This window comes from Heterodontus francisci, chromosome 34 (assembly GCF_036365525.1).
Source record: "Heterodontus francisci isolate sHetFra1 chromosome 34, sHetFra1.hap1, whole genome shotgun sequence".
Classification (NCBI taxonomy): domain Eukaryota; kingdom Metazoa; phylum Chordata; class Chondrichthyes; order Heterodontiformes; family Heterodontidae; genus Heterodontus; species Heterodontus francisci.
Window position 1 is genome coordinate 853,447 of NC_090404.1, and position 25,337 is coordinate 878,783.

Sequence of the window (25,337 nt, forward strand, 5' to 3'; positions counted from 1 at the left end):
GATGCGGACAGTGTCGAGGGAGCTTTACTCTGTATCTAACCCCTATTTTTTTTTCTTCTTTTGATGGGGACAGTGTCGAGGGAGCTTTACTCTGTATCTAACCCCTATTTTTTTTTCTTCTTTTGATGGGGACAGTGTAGAGGGAGCTTTACTCTGTATCTAACCCCTGTTTTTTCTGATGTGGACAGTGTAGAGGGAGCTTTACTCTGTATCTAACCCCTGTTTTTTTTCATCTTTTGATGGGGACAGTGTCGAGGGAGCTTTACTCTGTATCTAACCCCTGTTTTTTTTCATCTTTTGATGGGGACAGTGTAGAGGGAGCTTTACTCTGTATCTAACCCCTGTTTTTTTTGATGGGGACAGTGTAGAGGGATCTTTACTCTGTATCTAACCCCTGTTTTTTCTGATGGGGACAGTGTAGAGGGAGCTTTACTCTGTATCTAACCCCTGTTTTTTCTGATGGGGACAGTGTAGAGGGAGCTTTACTCTGTATCTAACCCCTGTTTTTTTTGATGGGGACAGTGTAGAGGGATCTTTACTCTGTATCTAACCCCTGTTTTTTTTGATGGGGACAGTGGAGAGGGATCTTTACTCTGTATCTAACCCCTGTTTTTTTTCTTCTTTTGATGGGGACAGCGTAGAGGGATCTTTACTCTGTATCTAACCCCTGTTTTTTCTGATGGGGACAGTGTAGAGGGATCTTTACTCTGTATCTAACCCCTGTTTTTTCTGATGGGGACAGTGTAGAGGGATCTTTACTCTGTATCTCTGCACCTGCCCTGGTTGGCGTTGCACCATTTTTTTGTTTGAATTTGTCTCGTTATTTTAAACAACAGATTTTACACACACAAGCACATGCATCTTTAACAATGCAGGTCCGTGTGTTTATTGAGAAACACGGGCAGGTTTTCTGGGTGAGACAGTTATTCACTCACACTTACATTTTAATGGGTACATTTTCTGCACATTATCTTTAATACATTGAACAGTTCAGGTACTTTTAGAACTCAGGATAACCATTTAATCATCATGAAACAAAGAGACTGAGTAGAAGTGATTAATTTTCATTAAACAAAGATACACATGCACAACTAAAATATATTTTGTCCCTCTTAATCCCTACAGTTATCTGATTACCATTGTTATGCCACTCAGTACAGTCCTCATCAGCATCAGTGACCAGATTAATCCATTTCTGATCATGACAGACATGACTGAACGTTTATGTTCAGACATGACATCAATCTCCTCAGGTGTGGAGGTGCCTGTGTCTTTCGGTCTCTCTTCGCCTGGTTTACAATTACACCTTCAGTGGAAAGGGGGTTAATTCACCTTTGGGGCCGGGTTTGAGGTCTGCTGGTCCGGCAGGATGTCTGGGAGCCAGGTTGGGAGGAGTCTCCTTCCCACTCTGTTAACATTCATGGACTCAGGCAGTGGGGATCAGGATAAGGTGCGAAGATTGGGGTTGCATAAATGGTTGGTGTAAAGAGCTGCAAAGGTTGTGCTATTTAACTGCACGGCGTTCCTCCCTGTAGATCTTGACCAGTTCTCCAGTCTCCTGCACCGTGGCCTCCCACTTTTTCAGATTAACGAAGAAAGTGTAGCCCAGTGTTCTCACTACAGCCTCACTAAACTTGCTCCTGTGTTGCTGCTCCAGATTATAGTTGGCTTCTGGGTCAAAGGACTGCAAAGAGCGACCACTGACACGATAGAACCAGCAGACCATGGAAAACATTTCTTTGTACTCTCTGCAGGCTGCGCCATCGAGCAGACAGTGGACGGAGGCGACGGCCTCCTTCAGCTTCCCAACCTCGCCCCGCACCCTCACGCACTCCCGCTCCACTGTCACGTGGACGCTGTGCACACGGGCCAGCTGCAGGAGTTGGACAATCTCGCTGGGTGTGAGACGGGTGGGGCGCTGGTAAGTGAGGGAGCGCGCGACGAAAACGGTGTCACAGATGCTCCGGAGACGGGACAGGGCCTCCTGCACGCACACTCCGTCCCTCCCGAGCACGTTGATCACCGCCGGCGTGACTTCCTCGTCGCTCTCGTGTCGTCCGGGCATCTCGCCCGCTCCCCGGGAGTCGCTGGCTGCTTCTGAGGGAGAACGGAGTGCCGTGTTTGATCACACATTTCCTTATCCGTTCCCCTGGACCTTCCCCTGAACTGACGGTGAATATTTCTACAAGCAGCCATCGCGTTTGCCCGACTCCAGTCCTGCCTCAGCTGCTCCCGTCTGCGGCCGGGACCCTCCAGACCTCAATATTCCAACACTGCCAGCTGGACACCCCTCCTTCAACCCTCCATAAACCTCCTCATTCCAAACCTCTGCTGCCCCAGATCTTCATTCACACCGAATCCCATTCACCCACAACCTGCATCCCATCCTCATCTAACTTCAACACCCCCCCCTATGGCCACCGCCTCTGGAACCAACTCCAGTCACTACAACCCTCCATATCTCTGTAACCTCCTCCAGCCCCTACAACCATCCTTATCTCTGTAACCTCCTCCAGTCACTACAACCCTCCGTATCTCTGTAACCTCCTCCAGCCCCTACAACCATCCCTATCTCTGTAACCTCCTCCAGCCCCTACAATCATCCCTATCTCTGTTACCTCCTCCAGTCACTACAACCCTCCGTATCTCTGTAACCTCCTCCAGTCCCTACAACCATCCCTATCTCTGTAACCTCCTCCAGCCCCTACAACCCTCCCTATCTCTGTAACCTCCTCCAGTCCCTACAACCCTCCATATCTCTGTAACCTCCTCCAGTCCCTACAACCATCCCTATCTCTGTAACCTCCTCCAGTCACTACAACCCTCCGTATCTCTGTAACCTCCTCCAGTACCTACAACCATCCCTATCTCTGTAACCTCCTCCAGTCACTACAACCCTCCATATCTCTGTAACCTCCTCCAGCCCCTACAACCATCCCTATCTCTGTAACCTCCTCCAGCCCCTACAACCATCCCTATCTCTGTTACCTCCTCCAGTCACTACAACCCTCCGTATCTCTGTAACCTCCTCCAGTCCCTACAACCATCCCTATCTCTGTAACCTCCTCCAGTCCCTACAACCATCCCTATCTCTGTAACCTCTTCCAGCCCCTACAACCCTCCCTATCTCTGTAACCTCCTCCAGTCCCTCCAACCCTCCATATCTCTGTAACCTCCTCCAGTCCCTACAACCATCCCTATCTCTGTTACCTCCTCCAGTCACTACAACCCTCCGTATCTCTGTAACCTCCTCCAGTCCCTACAACCATCCCTATCTCTGTAACCTCCTCCAGTCCCTACAACCCTCCATATCTCTGTAACCTGCTCCAGTCCCTACAACCCTCCCTATCTCTGTAACCTCCTCCAGTCACTACAACCCTCCGTATCTCTGTAACCTCCTCCAGCCCCTACAACCCTCCCTATCTCTGTAACCTCCTCCAGTCACTACAACCCTCCGTATCTCTGTAACCTCCTCCAGCCCCTACAACCCTCCCTATCTCTGTAACCTCCTCCAGCCCCTACAACCCTCCCTATTTCTGTAACCTCCTCCAGTCACTACAACCCTCCGGATCTCTGTAATCTCCTCCAGTCCCGAACACCCTCCCTATCTCTGTAACCTCCTCCAGCCCCTACAACCCTCCCTATCTCTGTAACCTCCTCCAGCCCCTACAACCCTCCCTATCTCTGCAAACTCCTCCAGTCCCTAAAACCCTCCCGATCTCTGTAACCTCCTCTAGTCAGTACAACACTCCCTATCTCAGTAACCACCACCAGTCACTACAACCCTCCCTATCTCTGCAAACTCCTCCAGTCAATGCAACCCTCCCTATCTCTGTAATCTCCTCCAGTCCTACAACCCTCCCTATCTCTGTAACCTCCTCGAGCCCGACAACCATCCCTATCTCTGTAACCAACTGCAGCCCCTACAACCCTCCCTATCTCTGTAACCGCCTCCAGCCCCTACAACCCTCCCTATCTCTGTAACCTCCTCCAGCCAAGACAATCCTCCCTATCTCTGTAACCTCCTCCAGCCCGTACAACCCTCCCTATTTCTGTAACCTCCTCCAGCCACTACAACCCTCCCTATCTCTATAACCGCCTCCAGCCCTGACAGCCCTCCCTATCTCTGTAACCACCTCCAGCCTCTACAACCCTCCCTATCTCTGTAACCTCCTCCAGTCCCTACAACCCTCCCTATCTCTGAAACCGCCTGCAGCCCCTACAACCCTCCCTATCTCTGTAACCTCCTCCAGCCCCGACAACCCTCCCTATCTCAATAACAATCTCCAGCCCCTACAACCCTCCCTAAATCTGTAACCAACTCCAGTCCCTACAACCCTCCCTAAATCTGTAACCAACTCCAGCCCCTGCAATCCTCCCTAAATCTGTAAACAACTCCAGTCCCGACAATCCTCGCTAAATCTGTAACCTCCTCCAGCCCCTCCAACCCTCTCCATCTCTGTAACCTCCTCCAGCCCCGACAACCCTCCCTATCTCTGTAACCTCCTCCAGCCACTACAACCCTCCCTATCTCTGCAAAGAACTCCAACTCCAACAACCCTCCCTATCTCTGTAACCTCCTACAGCCCCTACAACCCTCCCTATCTCTGTAACCTCCTCCAGCTCCTACAACCCTCCATATCTCTGTAACCAACTCCAGCCCCGACAACCCTCCCGATCTCTGTAACCAACTCCAGCCCTGACAACCTTCCCTATCTCTGTAACCAACTCCAGCCCAAACACCCCTCCCTATCTGTGTAACTTCCTCCAGCCTTTACAACCCTCCCTATCTCTGTAACCAACACCAGCCCCTACAAACCTCCCGATCTCTGTAACCAACTCCAGCCGTGACAACCCTCCCTATCTCTGTAACCAACTCCAGCCCCTACAACCCTCCCGATCACTGTAACCAACTCCAGCCCCTACAACCCTCCCTATCTCTGTAACCTACTCCAGCCACTACAAACCTCCCAAACACTGTAACAAACTCCAGTCCCTACAACCCTCCCTATCTATGTAACAAACTCCAGCCCCTACACCCCTCCCTATCTGTGTAACTTCCTCCAGCCTTTACAACCCTCCCTATCTCTGTAACCAACACCAGCCCCTACAAACCTCCCGATCTCTGTAACCAACTCCAGCCGTGACAACCCTCCCTATCTCTGTAAGCAACTCCAGCTCCTACAACCCTCCCTATCTCTGTAACCTCCTATAGTCCCGACAACCCTCCCTATCTCTGTAACCTACTCCAGCCACTACAAACCTCCCAAACACTGTAACAAACTCAAGCCCCTACAACCTTCCCTATCTCTGCAACCAACTCCAGCCCCTACAACCCTCCCTATCTCGGTAACCAGCTCCAGCCCCTACAACCCTCCCTATCTCTGTAACATCCTAGAGCATCTACAACCCTCCCTATCTCTGTAACCTACTCCAGCCCCTACACCCCTCCCTATCTCTGTAACCTCCACCAGCCCAGACGACCCTCCCTCTCTCTGTAACCTCCTCTAGTCCCTACAACCCTCCCTATCTCTGTAACCTCCTCCAGCCACTACAGCCCTCCCTATCTCTGTACAAACTCCAGCCCCTACAACCCTCCCTATCTCTGTAACAAACTCCAGCCTTACACCCCTTCCTATCTCTGTAACCTCCTCCAGCCACTACAGCCCTCCCTATCTCTGTACAAACTCCAGGCCCTACAACCCTCCCTATCTCTGTAACAAACTCCAGCCCCTACAACCCTCCCTATCTCTGTAACCTCCTCCAGCCACTACAGCCCTCCCTATCTCTGTACAAACTCCAGGCCCTACAACCCTCCCTATCTCTGTAACAAACTCCAGCCCCTACAAACCTCCCTATCTCTGTAACCAACTCCAGCCCCTACAACCCACCCGATCTCTGCAACATCCTCCAGTCCCGACAATTATCCCTATCTCTGTAACCAACTCCAGCCCCTACAACCCTCCCTATCTCTGTAACCTCCTCCAGCCCTACAACCCTCCATATCTCTGTAACCTCCTCCAGCACCTACACCACTCCCTATCTCTGTAACCTCCTGCAGCCCAGACAACCCTCCCTCTCTCTGGAACCTCCTCCAGCCCCGACAACACTCCCTATCTCTGTAACCAACTCCAGCCACTACAACCCTCCCTATCTCTGTAACCTCCTCCAGCCCCGACAACCCTCCCTATCTCCGTAACCTCCTCCAGCCCCTACAACCCTCCCTATCTCCGTAACCAACTCCAGCCACTACAACCCTCCCTATCTCTGTAACCTCCTCCAGCCCCTACAATCCTCCCTATCTCCGTAACCTCCTCCAGCCCCTGCAACCCTCCCTATCTCTGAAACCTCCTCCAGCCCTACAACCCTCGCTATCTCTGTAACCAAGTCCAGCCCCTAGTACCCTCCCTCTCTCTGTAACCTCCTCCAGCCCCTACCACCCTCCCTATCTCTGAAACCAACTCCAGCCTCGACAACACTCCCTATCTCTGCAACCTCCTCCAGCCCCGACAACCCAACCGATCTCTGTAACCTCCTCCAGCCCCTACAACCCTCCCTATCTCTATAATCTCCTCCAGCCCCTACAACCCTCCCTATCTCTGTAACCTCCTCCAGCCCCTACAACCCTCCCTATCTCTGTAAGCAAGCCCAGCCCCTGAAACCCTCCCTATCTCTGTAACCTCTTCCAGCCCCAGAACACTCCCTATCTCTGGAACCAACCCCAGCCCCTACACCCCTCCCTATTTCTGTAACCTCCTTGAGCCCGACAACCCTCCCTATCTCTGTAATCTCCTCCAGCCCCAACAACCCTCCCTCTCTCTCTAACCTCCTCCAGCCCCTACCACCCTCCCTATCTCTGAAACCAACTCCAGCCTCTACAACACTCCCTATCTCTGCAACCTCCTCCAGCCCCGACAACCCACCCGATCTCTGTAACCTACTCCAGGCCCCAGTACCCTCCCTATCTCTGTAACCAACTCCATCGCCAACAAACCTCCGTATCTCTGTAACCTCCTCCAGCCCCGACAACCCACCCAATCACTGTAACCTCCTCCAGCCACTACAATCCTCCCTATCTCTATAACCGCCTCAAGCCCTGAGAACCCTCCCGATCTCTGTAACCACCTCCAGCCCCTACAACCCTCCCTATCTCCGTAACCTTCTCCAGCCCTGACAACCCTCCCTATCTCAGTAACCGCCTCCAGCCCCAAGAACCCTCACTATCTCTGTAACCTCCTCCAGCCCCTACAACCCTCCCTATCTCAATAACCATCTCCAGCCACTACAACCCTCCCTATCTCTGCAACCAACTCCATCTCCTACAACCCTCCCTATCTCTGTAACCTCCTCCAGCCACCACAACCCTCCTCATATCCGTAACCAACTCCAGTCCCTGCAACCCTCCCTATCTCTGTAAACTCCTCCTGTCCACTCCAACCCTCCCTATCTCTGTAACCAACTCCAGCCCCTAGCACCCTCCCTATTTCTGTAACCTCCTCCAGCCCTACAACCCTTCCTATCTCTGTTACCTCCTCCAGCCACGACAACCCTCCCCATCTCTGTAACCAACTCCAGCCCCTACCACCCTTCCTATCTCTGTAACGAACTCCAGCCACTACAACCCTCCCCATCTCTGTAACCAACTCCAGCCCCTACCACCCTTCCTATCTCTGTAACCAACTCCAGCCTCTGCTACCCTCCCTATCTCTGTCACCAACTCCATCGCCTAAAACCCTCCGTATTTCTGTAACCTCCTCCAGCCCTGACAACCCACCCGATCTCTGTAACCTCCTCCAGCTACTACACCCCTCCCTATCTCTGTAACCTCCCATAGCCCCTACAACCCTCCCTACCTCTGTAACCTCCTCCATCCCCTACAACCCTCCCTATCTCTGTAACCAACTCCAGCCCCTACAACCCTCCCTATCTCTTTAAAATCTTCCAGCCCATACATCCCTCCCATTCTCTGTAACGAACTCCAGCCCCTACACCCCTTCCTATCTATGTAACCTCCTCCAGCCACTACACCCCTTCCTATCTCTGTAACCAACTCCAGCCCCCACAACCCTCCCTAACTTTGTAACCAACTACAGCCCCACAACCCTCCCTCTCTCTGTAACCTCCTCCAGCTCCTACAAGCCTCCCTATCTCTGTAACCTCCTCCAGCTCCTACAACCCTCCCTATCTCTGTAACCTACTCCAGCTCCGACAACCGTCCCTATCTCTGTAACCTCCTCCAGCTCCAACAACCCTCCCTATCTCTGTAACCTCCTCCAGCTCCCACAACCCTCTCTATCTCTGTAACCTCCTCCAGCTCCGACAACCCTCCGTATCTCTGTAACCTCCTCCAGCCCGGACAACCCTCCCTATCTCTGTAACCGCCTCTAGTCTCTACAACCCTCCCTATCTCTGTAACCTTCTCCCGCCCTGTTAACCCTCCCTATCTCTTTAACCTCCTCCAGCCCGGACAATCCTCCCTATCTCTGTAACGAACTCCAGCCCCTACAACCCTCCCTATCTCTGGAACCAACTCCAGCCCCGACAACCCTCCCTAACTGTGTAACCAACTACAGCCCCACAACCCTCCCTATCTCTGGAACCTCCTCCAGCTCTGACAACCCTCCCTATCTCTGTAACCTCCTCCAGCTCCAACAACCCTCCCTATCTCTGTAACGAACTCCAGCCACTACAACCCTCCCGATCTCTGGAACCAACTCCAGCCCCTACAACCCTCCCGATCTCTGTAAGCAACTCCAGCCTCTACACCCCTCCCTATTTCTGTAACTTCCTCGAGCCCTACAACCCTCCCTATCTCTGTAAGCAACTCCAGCCTCTACACCCCTCCCTATTTCTGTAACCTCCTCGAGCCCCACAACCCTCCCTATCTCTGTAATCTCCTCCAGCCCCAACAACCCTCCCTAAATCTGCAACCAACTCCAGTCCCTACAATCCACCCTATCTCTGCAACCAACTCCAGCCCCAACAACCCTCCCCATCTCTGTAACCAACTCCAGCCCCTACACCCCTCCCTATTTCTGTAACCTCCTCGAGCCCTACAACCCTCCCTATCTCTGTAATCTCCTCAAGCCCCTACAACCTTCCCTATCACTGTAACCTCCTCCAGCCCCTACAACCCTCCCTATCTCTGTAACCACCTCCAGCCCTGACAACCCTCCCTCTCTCTGTAACCTCCTCTAGTCCCTACAACCCTCCCTATGTCTGTAACCAACTCCAGCCCCTCCAACCCTCCCTATCTCTGTAACCAACTCCAGCCCCTGCAACCCTCCCTATCTCAGTAAACTCCTCCTGTCCACTACAACCCTCCCTATCTCTGTAACCTCCTTCGGCCCCTAAATGCCTCCCTTTCTCTGTAACGAACTCCAGCCCCGACACCCCTTCCTATCTCTGTATCCAACTCCAGCCCCCACAACCCTCCCTAACTGTGTAACCAACTACAGCCCCACAATCCTCCCTATCTCTGTAACCTCCTCCAGCTCCTACAAGCCTCCCTATCTCTGTAACCAACTCCAGCCCCACAACCCTCCCTATCTCTGTAACCTCCTCCAGCTCCGACAACCCTCCCTATCTCTGTAACCTCCTCCAGCTCCTACAACCCTCCCTATATCTGTAACCTCCTCCAGCTCCAACAACCCTCCCTATCTCTGCAACCTCCTCCAGCTCCTACAACCCTCCGTATCTCTGCAACCTCCTCCAGCCCGGACAACCCTCCCTATCTCTGTCACCGCCTCTAGTCTCTACAACCCTCCCTATCTCTGTAACCTTCTCCAGCCCTGATAACCCTCCCCATCTCTGTAACCGCCTCCAGCCCGGACAACCCTCCCTATCTCTGTAACGAACTCCAGCCCCTACCACCCTCCCTATCTCTGTAACCAACTCCAGCCCCGACAACCCTCCCTAACTGTGTAACCAACTACAGCCCCACAACCCTCCCTATCTCTGTAACCTCCTCCAGCCCCTACAACCCTCCCTCTCTGTGTAACCAACTCCAGCCCCGACAACCCTCCCTAACTGTGTAACCAACTACAGCCCCACAACCCTCCCTATCTCTGTAACGAACTCCAGCCACTACAACCCTCCCGATCTCTGTAAGCAACTCCAGCCTCTACACCCCTCCCTATTTCTGTAACCTCCTCAAGCCCTACAACCCTCCCTATCTCTGTAATCTCCTACCGGCCCCAACAACCCTCCCTAAATCTGCAGCCAACTCCAGTCCCTACAACACTCCCTATCTCTGTAACCTCCTCCAGCCCCTACAACTCTCCCTATCTCTGCAACCAATTCCAGCCCGGACAACCCTCCCTATCTCTGTAACGAACTCCAGCCCCTACAACCCTCCCTATCTCTGTAACCAACTCCAGCCCCGACAACCCTCCCTAACTGTGTAACCAAAGACAGCCCCACAACCCTCCCTATCTCTGTAACCTCCTCCAGCCCTGACAACCCTCCCTATCTCTGTAACCTCCTCCAGCTCCTACAACCCTCCCTATCTCTGTAAGCAACTCCAGCCTCTACACCCCTCCCTATTTCTGTAACCTCCTCGAGCCCTACAACCCTCCCTATCTCTGTAATCGCGTACCGGCCCCAACAACCCTCCCTAAATCTGCAACCAACTCCAGTCCCTACAACCCTCCCTATCTCTGTAACCTCCTCCAGCCCCTACAACTGTCCCTATCTCTGCAACCAACTCCAGCCTCTACAACCCTCCCGATCTCTGTAACCTCCTCCAGCCCTACAACCCTCCTTATCTCTGTAACCACCTCCAGCCCCTCCAACCCTCCCTATCTCTGTAACCAACTCCAGCCCCTGCAACCCTCCCTATCTCTGTAAACTCCTCCTGTCCAAGACAACCCTCCCTATCTCTGTAACCTCCTCCAGCCCATACATGCCTCCCTTTCTCTGTAACGAACTCCAGCCCCTACACCCCTTCCTATCTATGTAACCTCCTCCAGCCACTACACCCCTTCCTATCTCTGTAACCAACTCCAGCCCCCACAACCCTCCCTAACTTTGTAACCAACTACAGCCCCACAACCCTCCCTATCTCTGTAACCTCCTCCAGCTCCTACAAGCCTCCCTATCTCTGTAACCAACTCCAGCCCCACAACCCTCCCTATCTCTGTAACCTCCTCCAGCTCATACAACCCTCCCTATCTCTGTAACCTCCTCCAGCCCATACATCCCTCCCTATCTCTGTAACCTCCTCCAGCTCCTACAAGCCTCCCTATCTCTGTAACCAACTCCAGACCCTGCAACCCTCCCTCTCTCTGTAAACTCCTCCTGTCCACTACAACCCTCCCTATCTCTGTAACCTCCTCCAGCTCCTACAACCGTCCCTATCTCTGTAACCTCCTCCAGCTCCAACAACCCTCCGTATCTCTGTAACCTCCTCCAGCCCGGACAACCCTCCCTATCTCTGTAACCGCCTCTAGTCTCTACAACCCTCCCTATCTCTGTAACCTTCTCAAAGAACAAAGAACAAAGATAATTACAGCACAGGAACAGGCCCTTCGGCCCTCCAAGCCTGCGCCGATCCAGATCCTCTCTCTAAACATGTCGCCTATTTTCTAAGGTTCTGTATCTCTTTTCTTCCTGCCCATTCATGTATCTGTCTAGATACATCTTAAAAGACTCCATCGTGCCCGCATCTACCACCTCCGCTGGCAATGCGTTCCAGGTGCCCACCACCCTCTGCGTAAAGAACTTTCCACGCATATCCCCCCTAAACTTTTCCCCTTTCACTTTGAACTCGTGTCCTCTAGTAATTGAAACCCCCACTCTGGGAAAAAGCCTCTTGCTATCCACCCTGTCTATACCTCTCATGATTTTGTACACCTCAATCAGGTCCCCCCTCAACCTCCGTCTTTCTAATGAAAATAATCCTAATCTACTCAACCTCTCTTCATAGCTAGCGCCCTCCATACCAGGCAACATCCTGGTGAACCTCCTCTGCACCCTCTCCAAAGCCTCCACATCCTTTTGGTAATGTGGCGACCAGAACTGTACGCAGTATTCCAAATGTGGCCGAACCAAAGTCCTATACAACTGTAACATGACCTGCCAACTCTTGTACTCAATGCCCCGTCCGATGAAGGAAAGCATGCCGTATGCCTTCTTGACCACTCTATTTACCTGCGTTGCCACCTTCAGGGAACAGTGGACCTGAACACCCAAATCTCTCTGGACATCAATTTTCCCCAGGACTTTTCCATTTACTGTATAGTTCACTCTTGAATTGGATCTTCCAAAATGCATCACCTCGCATTTGCCCTGATTGAACTCCATCTGCCATTTCTCTGCCCAACTCTCCAATCTATCTATATTCTGCTGTATTCTCTGACAGTCTCCTTCACTATCTGCTACTCCACCAATCTTAGTGTCGTCTGCAAACTTGCTAATCAGTCCACCTATACTTTCCTCCAAATCATTAATGTATATCACAAACAACAGTGGTCCCAGCACGGATCCCTGTGGAACACCACTGGTCACACATCTCCATTTTGAGAAACTCCCTTCTACTGCTACTCTCTGTCTCCTGTTGCCCAGCCAGTTCTTTATCCATCTAGCTAGTACACCTTGGACCCCAAGCGCCTTCACTTTCTCCAGCAGCCTGCCATGGGGAACCTTATCAAACGCCTTACTGAAGTCCATGTATATGACATCGACAGCCCTTCCCTCATCAATCAACTTTGTCACTTCCTCAAAGAATTCTATTAAGTTGGTAAGACATGACCTTCCCTGCACAAAACCATGTTGCCTATCACTGATGAGCCCATTTTCTTCCAAATGGGAATAGATCCTATCCCTCAGTATCTTCTCCAGCAGCTTCCCTACCACTGACGTCAGGCTCACCGGTCTATAATTACCTGGATTACCCCTGCTACACTTCTTAAACAAGGGGACAACATTAGCAATTCTCCCGCCCTGATAACCCTCCCTATCTCTGCAACCTCCTCCAGCTCCCACAACCCTCCCTATCTCTGTAACCTCCTCCAGCTCCGACAACCCTCCGTATCTCTGTAACCTCCTCCAGCCCGGACAACCCTCCCTATCTCTGTAACCAACTCCAGCCCCTGCAACCCTCTCTATCTCTGTAACCTTCTCCCGCCCTGATAACCCTCCCTATCTCTGTAACGAACTCCAGCCCCTACATCCCTCCCTATCTCTGGAACCAACTCCAGCCCCGACAACCCTCCCTAACTGTGTAACCAACTACAGCCCCACAACCCTCCCTATCTCTGGAACCTCCTCCAGCTCTGACAACCCTCCCTATCTCTGTAACCTCCTCCAGCTCCAACAACCCTCCCTATCTCTGTAACGAACTCCAGCCACTACAACCCTCCCGATCTCATTAAGCAACTCCAGCCTCTACACCCCTCCCTATTTCTGTAACTTCCTCGAGCCCTACAACCCTCCCTATCTCTGTAAGCAACTCCAGCCTCTACACCCCTCCCTATTTCTGTAACCTCCTCGAGCCCTACAACCCTCCCTATCTCTGTAATCCCCTCCAGCCCCAACAACCCTCCCTAAATCTGCAACCAACTCCAGTCCCTACAATCCTCCCTATCTCTGCAACCAACTCCAGCCCCTACAACCCTCCCCATCTCTGTAACCAACTCCAGCCCCTACACCCCTCCCTATTTCTGTAACCTCCTCGAGCCCTACAACCCTCCCTATCTCTGTAATCTCCTCAAGCCCCTACAACCTTCCCTATCACTGTAACCTCCTCCATCCCCTGCACCTCTCCCTATCTCTGGAACCAACTCCAGCCCCTCCAACCTTCCCTATCTCTGTAACCACCTCCAGTCCCTACAGCCCTCCCTATCTCTGTAACCACCTCCAGCCCTGACAACCCTCCCTCTCTCTGTAACCTCCTCTAGTCCCTACAACCCTCCCTATGTCCGTAACCAACTCCAGCCCCTCCAACCCTCCCTAACTCTGTAACCAACTCCAGACCCTGCAACCCTCCCTCTCTCTGTAAACTCCTCCTGTCCACTACAACCCTCCCTATCTCTGTAACCTCCTCCAGCTCCTACAACCGTCCCTATCTCTGTAACCTCCTCCAGCTCCAACAACCCTCCGTATCTCTGTAACCTCCTCCAGCCCGGACAACCCTCCCTATCTCTGTAACCGCCTCTAGTCTCTACAACCCTCCCTATCTCTGTAACCTTCTCAAAGAACAAAGAACAAAGATAATTACAGCACAGGAACAGGCCCTTCGGCCCTCCAAGCCTGCGCCGATCCAGATCCTCTCTCTAAACATGTCGCCTATTTTCTAAGGTTCTGTATCTCTTTTCTTCCTGCCCATTCATGTATCTGTCTAGATACATCTTAAAAGACTCCATCGTGCCCGCATCTACCACCTCCGCTGGCAATGCGTTCCAGGTGCCCACCACCCTCTGCGTAAAGAACTTTCCACGCATATCCCCCCTAAACTTTTCCCCTTTCACTTTGAACTCGTGTCCTCTAGTAATTGAAACCCCCACTCTGGGAAAAAGCCTCTTGCTATCCACCCTGTCTATACCTCTCATGATTTTGTACACCTCAATCAGGTCCCCCCTCAACCTCCGTCTTTCTAATGAAAATAATCCTAATCTACTCAACCTCTCTTCATAGCTAGCGCCCTCCATACCAGGCAACATCCTGGTGAACCTCCTCTGCACCCTCTCCAAAGCCTCCACATCCTTTTGGTAATGTGGCGACCAGAACTGTACGCAGTATTCCAAATGTGGCCGAACCAAAGTCCTATACAACTGTAACATGACCTGCCAACTCTTGTACTCAATGCCCCGTCCGATGAAGGAAAGCATGCCGTATGCCTTCTTGACCACTCTATTTACCTGCGTTGCCACCTTCAGGGAACAGTGGACCTGAACACCCAAATCTCTCTGGACATCAATTTTCCCCAGGACTTTTCCATTTACTGTATAGTTCACTCTTGAATTGGATCTTCCAAAATGCATCACCTCGCATTTGCCCTGATTGAACTCCATCTGCCATTTCTCTGCCCAACTCTCCAATCTATCTATATTCTGCTGTATTCTCTGACAGTCTCCTTCACTATCTGCTACTCCACCAATCTTAGTGTCGTCTGCAAACTTGCTAATCAGTCCACCTATACTTTCCTCCAAATCATTAATGTATATCACAAACAACAGTGGTCCCAGCACGGATCCCTGTGGAACACCACTGGTCACACATCTCCATTTTGAGAAACTCCCTTCTACTGCTACTCTCTGTCTCCTGTTGCCCAGCCAGTTCTTTATCCATCTAGCTAGTACACCTTGGACCCCAAGCGCCTTCACTTTCTCCAGCAGCCTGCCATGGGGAACCTTATCAAACGCCTTACTGAAGTCCATGTATATGACATCGACAGCCCTTCCCTCATCAATCAACTTTGTCACTTCCTCAAAGAATTCTATTAAGTTGGTAAGACATGACCTTCCCTGCACAAAACCATGTTGCCTATCACTGATGAGCCCATTTTCTTCCAAATGGGAATAGATCCTATCCCTCAGTATCTTCTCCAGCAGCTTCCCTACCACTGACGTCAGGCTCACCGGTCTATAATTACCTGGATTACCCCTGCTACACTTCTTAAACAAGGGGACAACATTAGCAATTCTCCCGCCCTGATAACCCTCCCTATCTCTGTAACGAACTCCAGCCCCTACAACCCTCCCTATCTCTGGAACCAACTCCAGCCCCGACAACCCTCCCTAACTGTGTAACCAACTACAGCCCCACAACCCTCTCTATCTCTGGAACCTCCTCCAGCTCTGACAACCCTCCCTATCTCTGTAACCTCCTCCAGCTCCAACAACCCTCCCTATCTCTGTCACGAACTCCAGCCACTACAACCCTCCCGATCTCTGGAACCAACTCCAGCCCCTACAACCCTCCCGATCTCTGTAAGCAACTCCAGCCTCTACACCCCTCCCTATTTCTGTAAATTCCTCGAGCCCTACAACCCTCCCTATCTCTGTAAGCAACTCCAGCCTCTACACCCCTCCCTATTTCTGTAACCTCCTCGAGCCCTACAACCCTCCCTATCTCTGTAATCTCCTCCAGCCCCAACAACCCTCCCTAAATCTGCAACCAAGTCCAGTCCCTACAATCCTCCCTATTTCTGCAACCAACTCCAGCCCCTACAACCCTCCCCATCTCTGTAACCAACTCCAGCCCCTACACCCCTCCCTATTTCTGTAACCTCCTCGAGCCCTACAACCCTCCCTATCTCTGTAATCTCCTCCAGCCCCAACAACCCTCCCTAAATCTGCAACCAACTCCAGTCCCTATAATCCTCCCTATCTCTGCAACCAACTCCAGCCCCTACAACCCTCCCCATCTCTGTAACCAACTCCAGCCCCTACACTCCTCCCTATTTCTGTAACCTCCTCCATCCCCTACACCCCTCCCTATCTCTGTAACCAACTCCAGCCTCTACACTCCTCCCTATTTCTGTAACCTCCTCCATCCCCTACACCCCTCCCTATCTCTGTAACCAACTCCAGACCCTATAACCCTCCCTATCTCTGTAACCTCCTCCAGCCCCTATAACCCTCCCTATCTCTGTAACCTCCTCCAGCCCCTACAACCCTCCCTATCTCTGTAACCAACTCCAGCCCCCACAACCCTCCCTATCACTGTAACCTCCTCCAGCCCTGACAACCCTCCCTATCTCTGTAACCTCCTCCAGCCCCGACAACCCTCCCTATCTCTGTAACCTCCTCCAGCCCTACAACCCTCCCTATCTCTGTAACCTCCTCCAGCCCTGCAACCCTCCCTATCTCAGTAACCAACTGCAGCCCCTCCAACCCTCCCTATCTCTGTAACCGGCTCTAACACCTACAACCCTCCCTCTGTCTGTAACCTCCTCCAGCCCCTACAACCCTCCCTATCTCTGTAACATCCTCCAGCCACTACAACCCTCACTATCTCTGTTACCAACTCCAGCCCCTACAACCCTCCCTATCTCTGTAACATCCTCCACCTCCTACAAACCTCCCTATCTCTGTAACCTCCTCCGGCCCCGACAACCCTCCCTATCTCTGTAACATCCTCCAGCCACTACAACCTTCACTATCTCTGTTACCAACTCCAGCCCCTACAACCCTCCCTATCTCTGTAACTTCCTCCACCTCCTACAACCCTCCCTATCTCTGTAACCAACTCCAGCCCCGACAACCCTCCCTATCTCTGTAACCTCCTCCAGCCCTACAACCCTCCCTATCTCTGTAACCTCCTCCAGCCCTACAACCCTCCCTATCTCAGTAACCAACTGCAGCCCATCCAACCCTCCCTGTCTCTGTAACCGCCTCTAGTCCCTACAACCCTCCCTATGTCTGTAACCTTCTCCAGCCCCTACAACCCTCCCTATCTCTGTAACCTCCTCCAGCTCTGACAACCCTCCCTCTCTCTGTAACCTCCTCCAGTCCCTACAACCCTCCCTATCTCTGTAACGAACTCCAGCCCCTCCAACCCTCCCTATCTCTGTAACCAACTCCAGCCCCTACATCCCTCCCTTTCTCTGTAACCTTCTCCACTCCCTACAACCCTCCCTATCTCTGTAACCTCCTCCAGCCCCTACATCACTCCCTTTCTGTGTAACGAACTCCAGCCCCTACACCCCTTCCTATCTCTGTAACCAACTCCAGCACCCACAACCCTCCCTAACTGTGTAACCAACGACAGCCCCACAACCATCCCTATCTCTGTAACCACCTCCAGCTCCTCCAAGCCTCCCTATCTCTGTAACGAACTCCAGCCCCTACAACCCTCCCTATCTCTGGAACCAACTCCAGCCCCGACAACCCTCCCTAACTGTGTAACCAACTACAGCCCCACAACCCTCCCTATCTCTGGAACCTCCTCCAGCTCTGACAACCCTCCCTATCTCTGTAACCTCCTCCAGCTCCAACAACCCTCCCGATCTCTGGAACCAACTCCAGCCCCTACAACCCTCCCGATCTCTGTAAGCAACTCCAGCCTCTACACCCCTCCCTATTTCTGTAACCTCCTCGAGCCCTACAACCCTCCCTATCTCTGTAAGCAACTCCAGCCTCTACACCCCTCCCTATTTCTGTAACCTCCTCGAGCCCTACAACCCTCCCTATCTCTGTAATCTCCTCCAGCCCCAACAACCCTCCCTAAATCTGCAACCAACTCCAGCCCCTACAACCCTCCCCATCTCTGTAACCAACTCCAGCCCCTACACCCCTCCCTATTTCTGTAACCTCCTCGAGCCCTACAACCCTCCCTATCTCTGTAATCTCCTCAAGCCCCTACAACCTTCCCTATCACTGTAACCTCCTCCATCCCCTACACCTCTCCCTATCTCTGTAACCAACTCCAGCCCCTCCAACCCTCCCTATCTCTGTAACCACCTCAAGTCCCAACAACCCTCCCTATGTCTGTAACCTCCTCCAGCCCCTGCAACCCTGCCTATCTCTGTAACCACCTCCAGCCCTGACAACCCTCCATCTCTCTGTAACCTCCTCTAGTCCCAACAACCCTCCCTATGTCTGTAACCAACTCCAGCCCCTCCAACCCTCCCTATCTCTGTAAACTCCTCCTGTCCACTACAACCCTCTGTATCTCTGTAACCTCCTCCAGCCCATACATCCCTCCCTTTCTCTGTAACCTTCTCCACTTCCTACAACCCTCCCTATCTCTGTAACCTCCTTCGGCTCCTAAATGCCTCCCTTTCTCTGTAACGAACTCCAGCCCCTACACCCCTTCCTATCTCTGGAACGTCCTCCAGCCACTACACCCCTTCCTATCTCTGTAACCAACTCCAGCCCCCACAACCCTCCCTAAATGTGTAACCAACTACAGCCCCACAACCCTCCCTATCTCTGTAACCTCCTCCAGCTCCTACAAGCCTCCCTATCTCTGTAACCAACTCCAGCCCCACAACCCTCCCTATCTCTGTAACCTCCTCCAGCTCCTATAACCCTCCCTATCTCTGTAACCTCCTCCAGCTCCTACAACCCTCCCTATATCTGTAACCTCCTCCAGCTCCAACAACCCTCCCTATCTCTGTAACCTCCTCCAGCTCCTACAACCCTCCGTATCTCTGCAACCTCCTCCAGCCCGGACAACCCTCCCTATCTCTGTAACCGCCTCTAGTCTCTACAACCCTCCCTATCTCTGTAACCTTCTCCAGCCCTGATAACCCTCCCCATCTCTGTAACCTCCTCCAGCCCGGACAACCCTCCCTATCTCTGTAACGAACTCCAGCCCCTACAACCCTCCCTATCTCTGTAACCAACTCCAGACCCGACAACCCTCCCTAACTGTGTAACCAACTACAGCCCCACAACCCTCCCTATCTCTGTAACCTCCTCCAGCCCTGACAACCCTCCCTATCTCTGTAACCTCCTCCAGCTCCTACAACCCTCCCTATCTCTGTAACGAACTCCAGCCACTACAACCCTCCCGATCTCTGGAACCATCTCCAGCCCCTACAACCCTCCTGATCTCTGTAAGCAACTCCAGCCTCTACACCCCTCCCTATTTCTGTAACCTCCTCGAGCCCTACAACCCTCCCTATCTCTGTAAGCAACTCCAGCCTCTACACCCCTCCCTATTTCTGTAACCTCCTCGAGCCCTACAACCCTCCCTATCTCTGTAATCTCCTCCAGCCCCAACAACCCTCCCTAAATCTGCAACCAAGTCCAGTCCCTACAATCCTCCCTATCTCGGCAACCAACTCCAGCCCCTACAACCCTCCCCATCTCTGTAACCAACTCCAGCCCCTACACCCCTCCCTATTTCTGTAACCTCCTCGAGCCCTACAACCCTCCCTATCTCTGTAATCTCCTCAAGCCCCTACAACCTTCCCTATCACTGTAACTTCCTCCATCCCCTACACCTCTCCCTATCTCTGTAACCAACTCCAGCCCCTCCAACCCTCCCTATCTCTGTAACCACCTCCAGTCCCAACAACCCTCCCTATGTCTTTAACCTCCTCCAGCCCCTGCAACCCTCCCTATCTCTGTAACCACCTCCAGCCCTGACAACCCTCCATCTCTCTGTAACCTCCTTTAGTCCCAACAACCCTCCCTATGTCTGTAACCATCTCCAGCCCCTCCAACCCTCCGTATCTCTGTAACCTCCTCCAGCCCATACATCCCTCCCTTTCTCTGTAACCTTCTCCACTCCCTACAACCCTCCCTATCTCTGTAACCTCCTTCAGCTCCTAAATGCCTCCCTTTCTCTGTAACGAACTCCAGCCCCTACACCCCTTCCTATCTCTGTAACCTCCTCCAGCCACTACACCCCTTCCTATCTCTGTAACCAACTCCAGCCCCCACAACCCTCCCTAACTGTGTAACCAACTACAGCCCCACAACCCTCCCTATCTCTGTAACCTCCTCCAGCTCCTACAAGCCTCCCTATCTCTGTAACCAACTCCAGCCCCACAACCCTCCCTATCTCTGTCACCTCCTCCAGCTCCTATAACCCTCCCTATCTCTGTAACCTCCTCCAGCTCCTACAACCCTCCCTATATCTGTAACCTCCTCCAGCTCCAACAACCCTCCCTATCTCTGTAACCTCCTCCAGCTCCTACAACCCTCCGTATCTCTGCAACCTCCTCCAGCCCGGACAACCCTCCCTATCTCTGTAACCTCCTCCAGCCCTACAACCCTCCCTATCTCTGTAACCTCCTCCAGCCCTACAACCCTCCCTATCTCAGTAACCAACTGCAGCCCATCCAACCCTCCCTGTCTCTGTAACCGCCTCTAGTCCCTACAACCCTCCCTATGTCTGTAACCTTCTCCAGCCCCTACAACCCTCCCTATCTCTGTAACCTCCTCCAGCTCTGACAACCCTCCCTCTCTCTGTAACCTCCTCCAGTCCCTACAACCCTCCCTATCTCTGTAACGAACTCCAGCCCCTCCAACCCTCCCTATCTCTGTAACCAACTCCAGCCCCTACATCCCTCCCTTTCTCTGTAACCTTCTCCACTCCCTACAACCCTCCCTATCTCTGTAACCTCCTCCAGCCCCTACATCACTCCCTTTCTGTGTAACGAACTCCAGCCCCTACACCCCTTCCTATCTCTGTAACCAACTCCAGCACCCACAACCCTCCCTAACTGTGTAACCAACGACAGCCCCACAACCATCCCTATCTCTGTAACCACCTCCAGCTCCTCCAAGCCTCCCTATCTCTGTAACGAACTCCAGCCCCTACAACCCTCCCTATCTCTGGAACCAACTCCAGCCCCGACAACCCTCCCTAACTGTGTAACCAACTACAGCCCCACAACCCTCCCTATCTCTGGAACCTCCTCCAGCTCTGACAACCCTCCCTATCTCTGTAACCTCCTCCAGCTCCAACAACCCTCCCGATCTCTGGAACCAACTCCAGCCCCTACAACCCTCCCGATCTCTGTAAGCAACTCCAGCCTCTACACCCCTCCCTATTTCTGTAACCTCCTCGAGCCCTACAACCCTCCCTATCTCTGTAAGCAACTCCAGCCTCTACACCCCTCCCTATTTCTGTAACCTCCTCGAGCCCTACAACCCTCCCTATCTCTGTAATCTCCTCCAGCCCCAACAACCCTCCCTAAATCTGCAACCAACTCCAGCCCCTACAACCCTCCCCATCTCTGTAACCAACTCCAGCCCCTACACCCCTCCCTATTTCTGTAACCTCCTCGAGCCCTACAACCCTCCCTATCTCTGTAATCTCCTCAAGCCCCTACAACCTTCCCTATCACTGTAACCTCCTCCATCCCCTACACCTCTCCCTATCTCTGTAACCAACTCCAGCCCCTCCAACCCTCCCTATCTCTGTAACCACCTCAAGTCCCAACAACCCTCCCTATGTCTGTAACCTCCTCCAGCCCCTGCAACCCTGCCTATCTCTGTAACCACCTCCAGCCCTGACAACCCTCCATCTCTCTGTAACCTCCTCTAGTCCCAACAACCCTCCCTATGTCTGTAACCAACTCCAGCCCCTCCAACCCTCCCTATCTCTGTAAACTCCTCCTGTCCACTACAACCCTCTGTATCTCTGTAACCTCCTCCAGCCCATACATCCCTCCCTTTCTCTGTAACCTTCTCCACTTCCGACAACCCTCCCTATCTCTGTAACCTCCTTCGGCTCCTAAATGCCTCCCTTTCTCTGTAACGAACTCCAGCCCCTACACCCCTTCCTATCTCTGGAACGTCCTCCAGCCACTACACCCCTTCCTATCTCTGTAACCAACTCCAGCCCCCACAACCCTCCCTAAATGTGTAACCAACTACAGCCCCACAACCCTCCCTATCTCTGTAACCTCCTCCAGCTCCTACAAGCCTCCCTATCTCTGTAACCAACTCCAGCCCCACAACCCTCCCTATCTCTGTAACCTCCTCCAGCTCCTATAACCCTCCCTATCTCTGTAACCTCCTCCAGCTCCTACAACCCTCCCTATATCTGTAACCTCCTCCAGCTCCAACAACCCTCCCTATCTCTGTAACCTCCTCCAGCTCCTACAACCCTCCGTATCTCTGCAACCTCCTCCAGCCCGGACAACCCTCCCTATCTCTGTAACCGCCTCTAGTCTCTACAACCCTCCCTATCTCTGTAACCTTCTCCAGCCCTGATAACCCTCCCCATCTCTGTAACCTCCTCCAGCCCGGACAACCCTCCCTATCTCTGTAACGAACTCCAGCCCCTACAACCCTCCCTATCTCTGTAACCAACTCCAGACCCGACAACCCTCCCTAACTGTGTAACCAACTACAGCCCCACAACCCTCCCTATCTCTGTAACCTCCTCCAGCCCTGACAACCCTCCCTATCTCTGTAACCTCCTCCAGCTCCTACAACCCTCCCTATCTCTGTAACGAACTCCAGCCACTACAACCCTCCCGATCTCTGGAACCATCTCCAGCCCCTACAACCCTCCTGATCTCTGTAAGCAACTCCAGCCTCTACACCCCTCCCTATTTCTGTAACCTCCTCGAGCCCTACAACCCTCCCTATCTCTGTAAGCAACTCCAGCCTCTACACCCCTCCCTATTTCTGTAACCTCCTCGAGCCCTACAACCCTCCCTATCTCTGTAATCTCCTCCAGCCCCAACAACCCTCCCTAAATCTGCAACCAAGTCCAGTCCCTACAATCCTCCCTATCTCGGCAACCAACTCCAGCCCCTACAACCCTCCCCATCTCTGTAACCAACTCCAGCCCCTACACCCCTCCCTATTTCTGTAACCTCCTCGAGCCCTACAACCCTCCCTATCTCTGTAATCTCCTCAAGCCCCTACAACCTTCCCTATCACTGTAACTTCCTCCATCCCCTACACCTCTCCCTATCTCTGTAACCAACTCCAGCCCCTCCAACCCTCCCTATCTCTGTAACCACCTCCAGTCCCAACAACCCTCCCTATGTCTTTAACCTCCTCCAGCCCCTGCAACCCTCCCTATCTCTGTAACCACCTCCAGCCCTGACAACCCTCCATCTCTCTGTAACCTCCTTTAGTCCCAACAACCCTCCCTATGTCTGTAACCATCTCCAGCCCCTCCAACCCTCCGTATCTCTGTAACCTCCTCCAGCCCATACATCCCTCCCTTTCTCTGTAACCTTCTCCACTCCCTACAACCCTCCCTATCTCTGTAACCTCCTTCAGCTCCTAAATGCCTCCCTTTCTCTGTAACGAACTCCAGCCCCTACACCCCTTCCTATCTCTGTAACCTCCTCCAGCCACTACACCCCTTCCTATCTCTGTAACCAACTCCAGCCCCCACAACCCTCCCTAACTGTGTAACCAACTACAGCCCCACAACCCTCCCTATCTCTGTAACCTCCTCCAGCTCCTACAAGCCTCCCTATCTCTGTAACCAACTCCAGCCCCACAACCCTCCCTATCTCTGTCACCTCCTCCAGCTCCTATAACCCTCCCTATCTCTGTAACCTCCTCCAGCTCCTACAACCCTCCCTATATCTGTAACCTCCTCCAGCTCCAACAACCCTCCCTATCTCTGTAACCTCCTCCAGCTCCTACAACCCTCCGTATCTCTGCAACCTCCTCCAGCCCGGACAACCCTCCCTATCTCTGTAACCGCCTCTAGTCTCTACAACCCTCCCTATCTCTGTAACCAACTCCAGCCCCACAACCCTCCCTATCTCTGTCACCTCCTCCAGCTCCTATAACCCTCCCTATCTCTGTAACCTCCTCCAGCTCCTACAACCCTCCCTATATCTGTAACCTCCTCCAGCTCCAACAACCCTCCCTATCTCTGTAACTTCCTCCAGCTCCTACAACCCTCCGTATCTCTGCAACCTCCTCCAGCCCGGACAAACCTCCCTATCTCTGTAACGAACTCCAGCCCCGACAACCCTCCCTAACTGTGTAACCAACTACAGCCCCACAACCCTCCCTATCTCTGTAATCTCCTCCAGCCCCAACAACCCTCCCTATTTCTGTAACCTCCTCGAGCCCGACAATCCTCCCTATCTCTGCAACCAACTCCAGCCCCTACAACCCTCCCCATCTCTGTAACCAACTCCAGCCCCTACACCCCTCCCTATTTCTGTAACCTCCTCGAGCCCTACAACCCTCCCTGTCTCTGTAATCTCCTCAAGCCCCTACAACCTTCCCTATCACTGTAACCTCCTCCATCCCCTACACCTCTCCCTATCTCTGTAACCAACTCCAGTCCCTACAACCCTCCCTATGTCTGTAACCTCCTCCAGCCCCTACAACCCTCCCTATCTCTGTAACCACCACCAGCCCTGACAACACTCCCTCTCTCTGTAACCTCCTCTAGTCCCTACAACCATCCCTATGTCTGTAACCAACTCCAGCCCCTCCAACCCTCCCTATCTCTGGAACCAACTCCAGCCCCTGCAACCCTCCCTATCTCTGTAAACTCCTCCTGTCCACTACAACCCTCCGTATCTCTGTAACCTCCTCCAGCCCATACATCCCTCCCTTTCTCTGTAACCTTCTCCACTCCCTACAACCCTCCCTATCTCTGTAACCTCCTTCGGCTCCTAAATGCCTCCCTTTCTCTGCAACGAACTCCAGCCCCTACACCCCTTCCTATCTCTGTAACCTCCTCCAGCCACTACACCCCTTCCTATCTCTGTAACCAACTCCAGCCCCCACAACCCTCCCTAACTGTGTAACCAACTACAGCCCCACAACCCTCCCTATCTCTGTAACCTCCTCCAGCTCCTACAAGCCTCCCTATCTCTGTAACCAACTCCAGCCCATCAACCCTCCCTATCTCTGTCACCTCCTCCAGCTCCTATAACCCTCCCTATCTCTGTAACCTCCTCCAGCTCCTACAACCCTCCCTATATCTGTAACCTCCTC

General features: G+C 52.8%; 1 protein-coding gene across 2 annotated transcripts in view; it reads right to left on the reverse strand.

The window, feature by feature from the left end:
* Window positions 1-998: 998 nt before the first annotated feature.
* LOC137348905 (protein mono-ADP-ribosyltransferase PARP14-like) overlaps window positions 999-25,337 on the reverse strand; it is a 151,620-nt gene continuing 127,281 nt past the window's right edge. Inside the window, exon 11 of one of the 2 annotated variants that reach the window (XM_068014136.1) lies at window positions 999-2,094. In XM_068014136.1, the coding sequence (XP_067870237.1) occupies window positions 1,505-2,094 (590 nt within the window). In that variant the 3' untranslated portion in view covers window positions 999-1,504. Of the gene's footprint in view, window positions 2,098-25,337 lie in introns of both variants that reach the window. The other variant, XM_068014135.1, reaches the window with a different exon arrangement.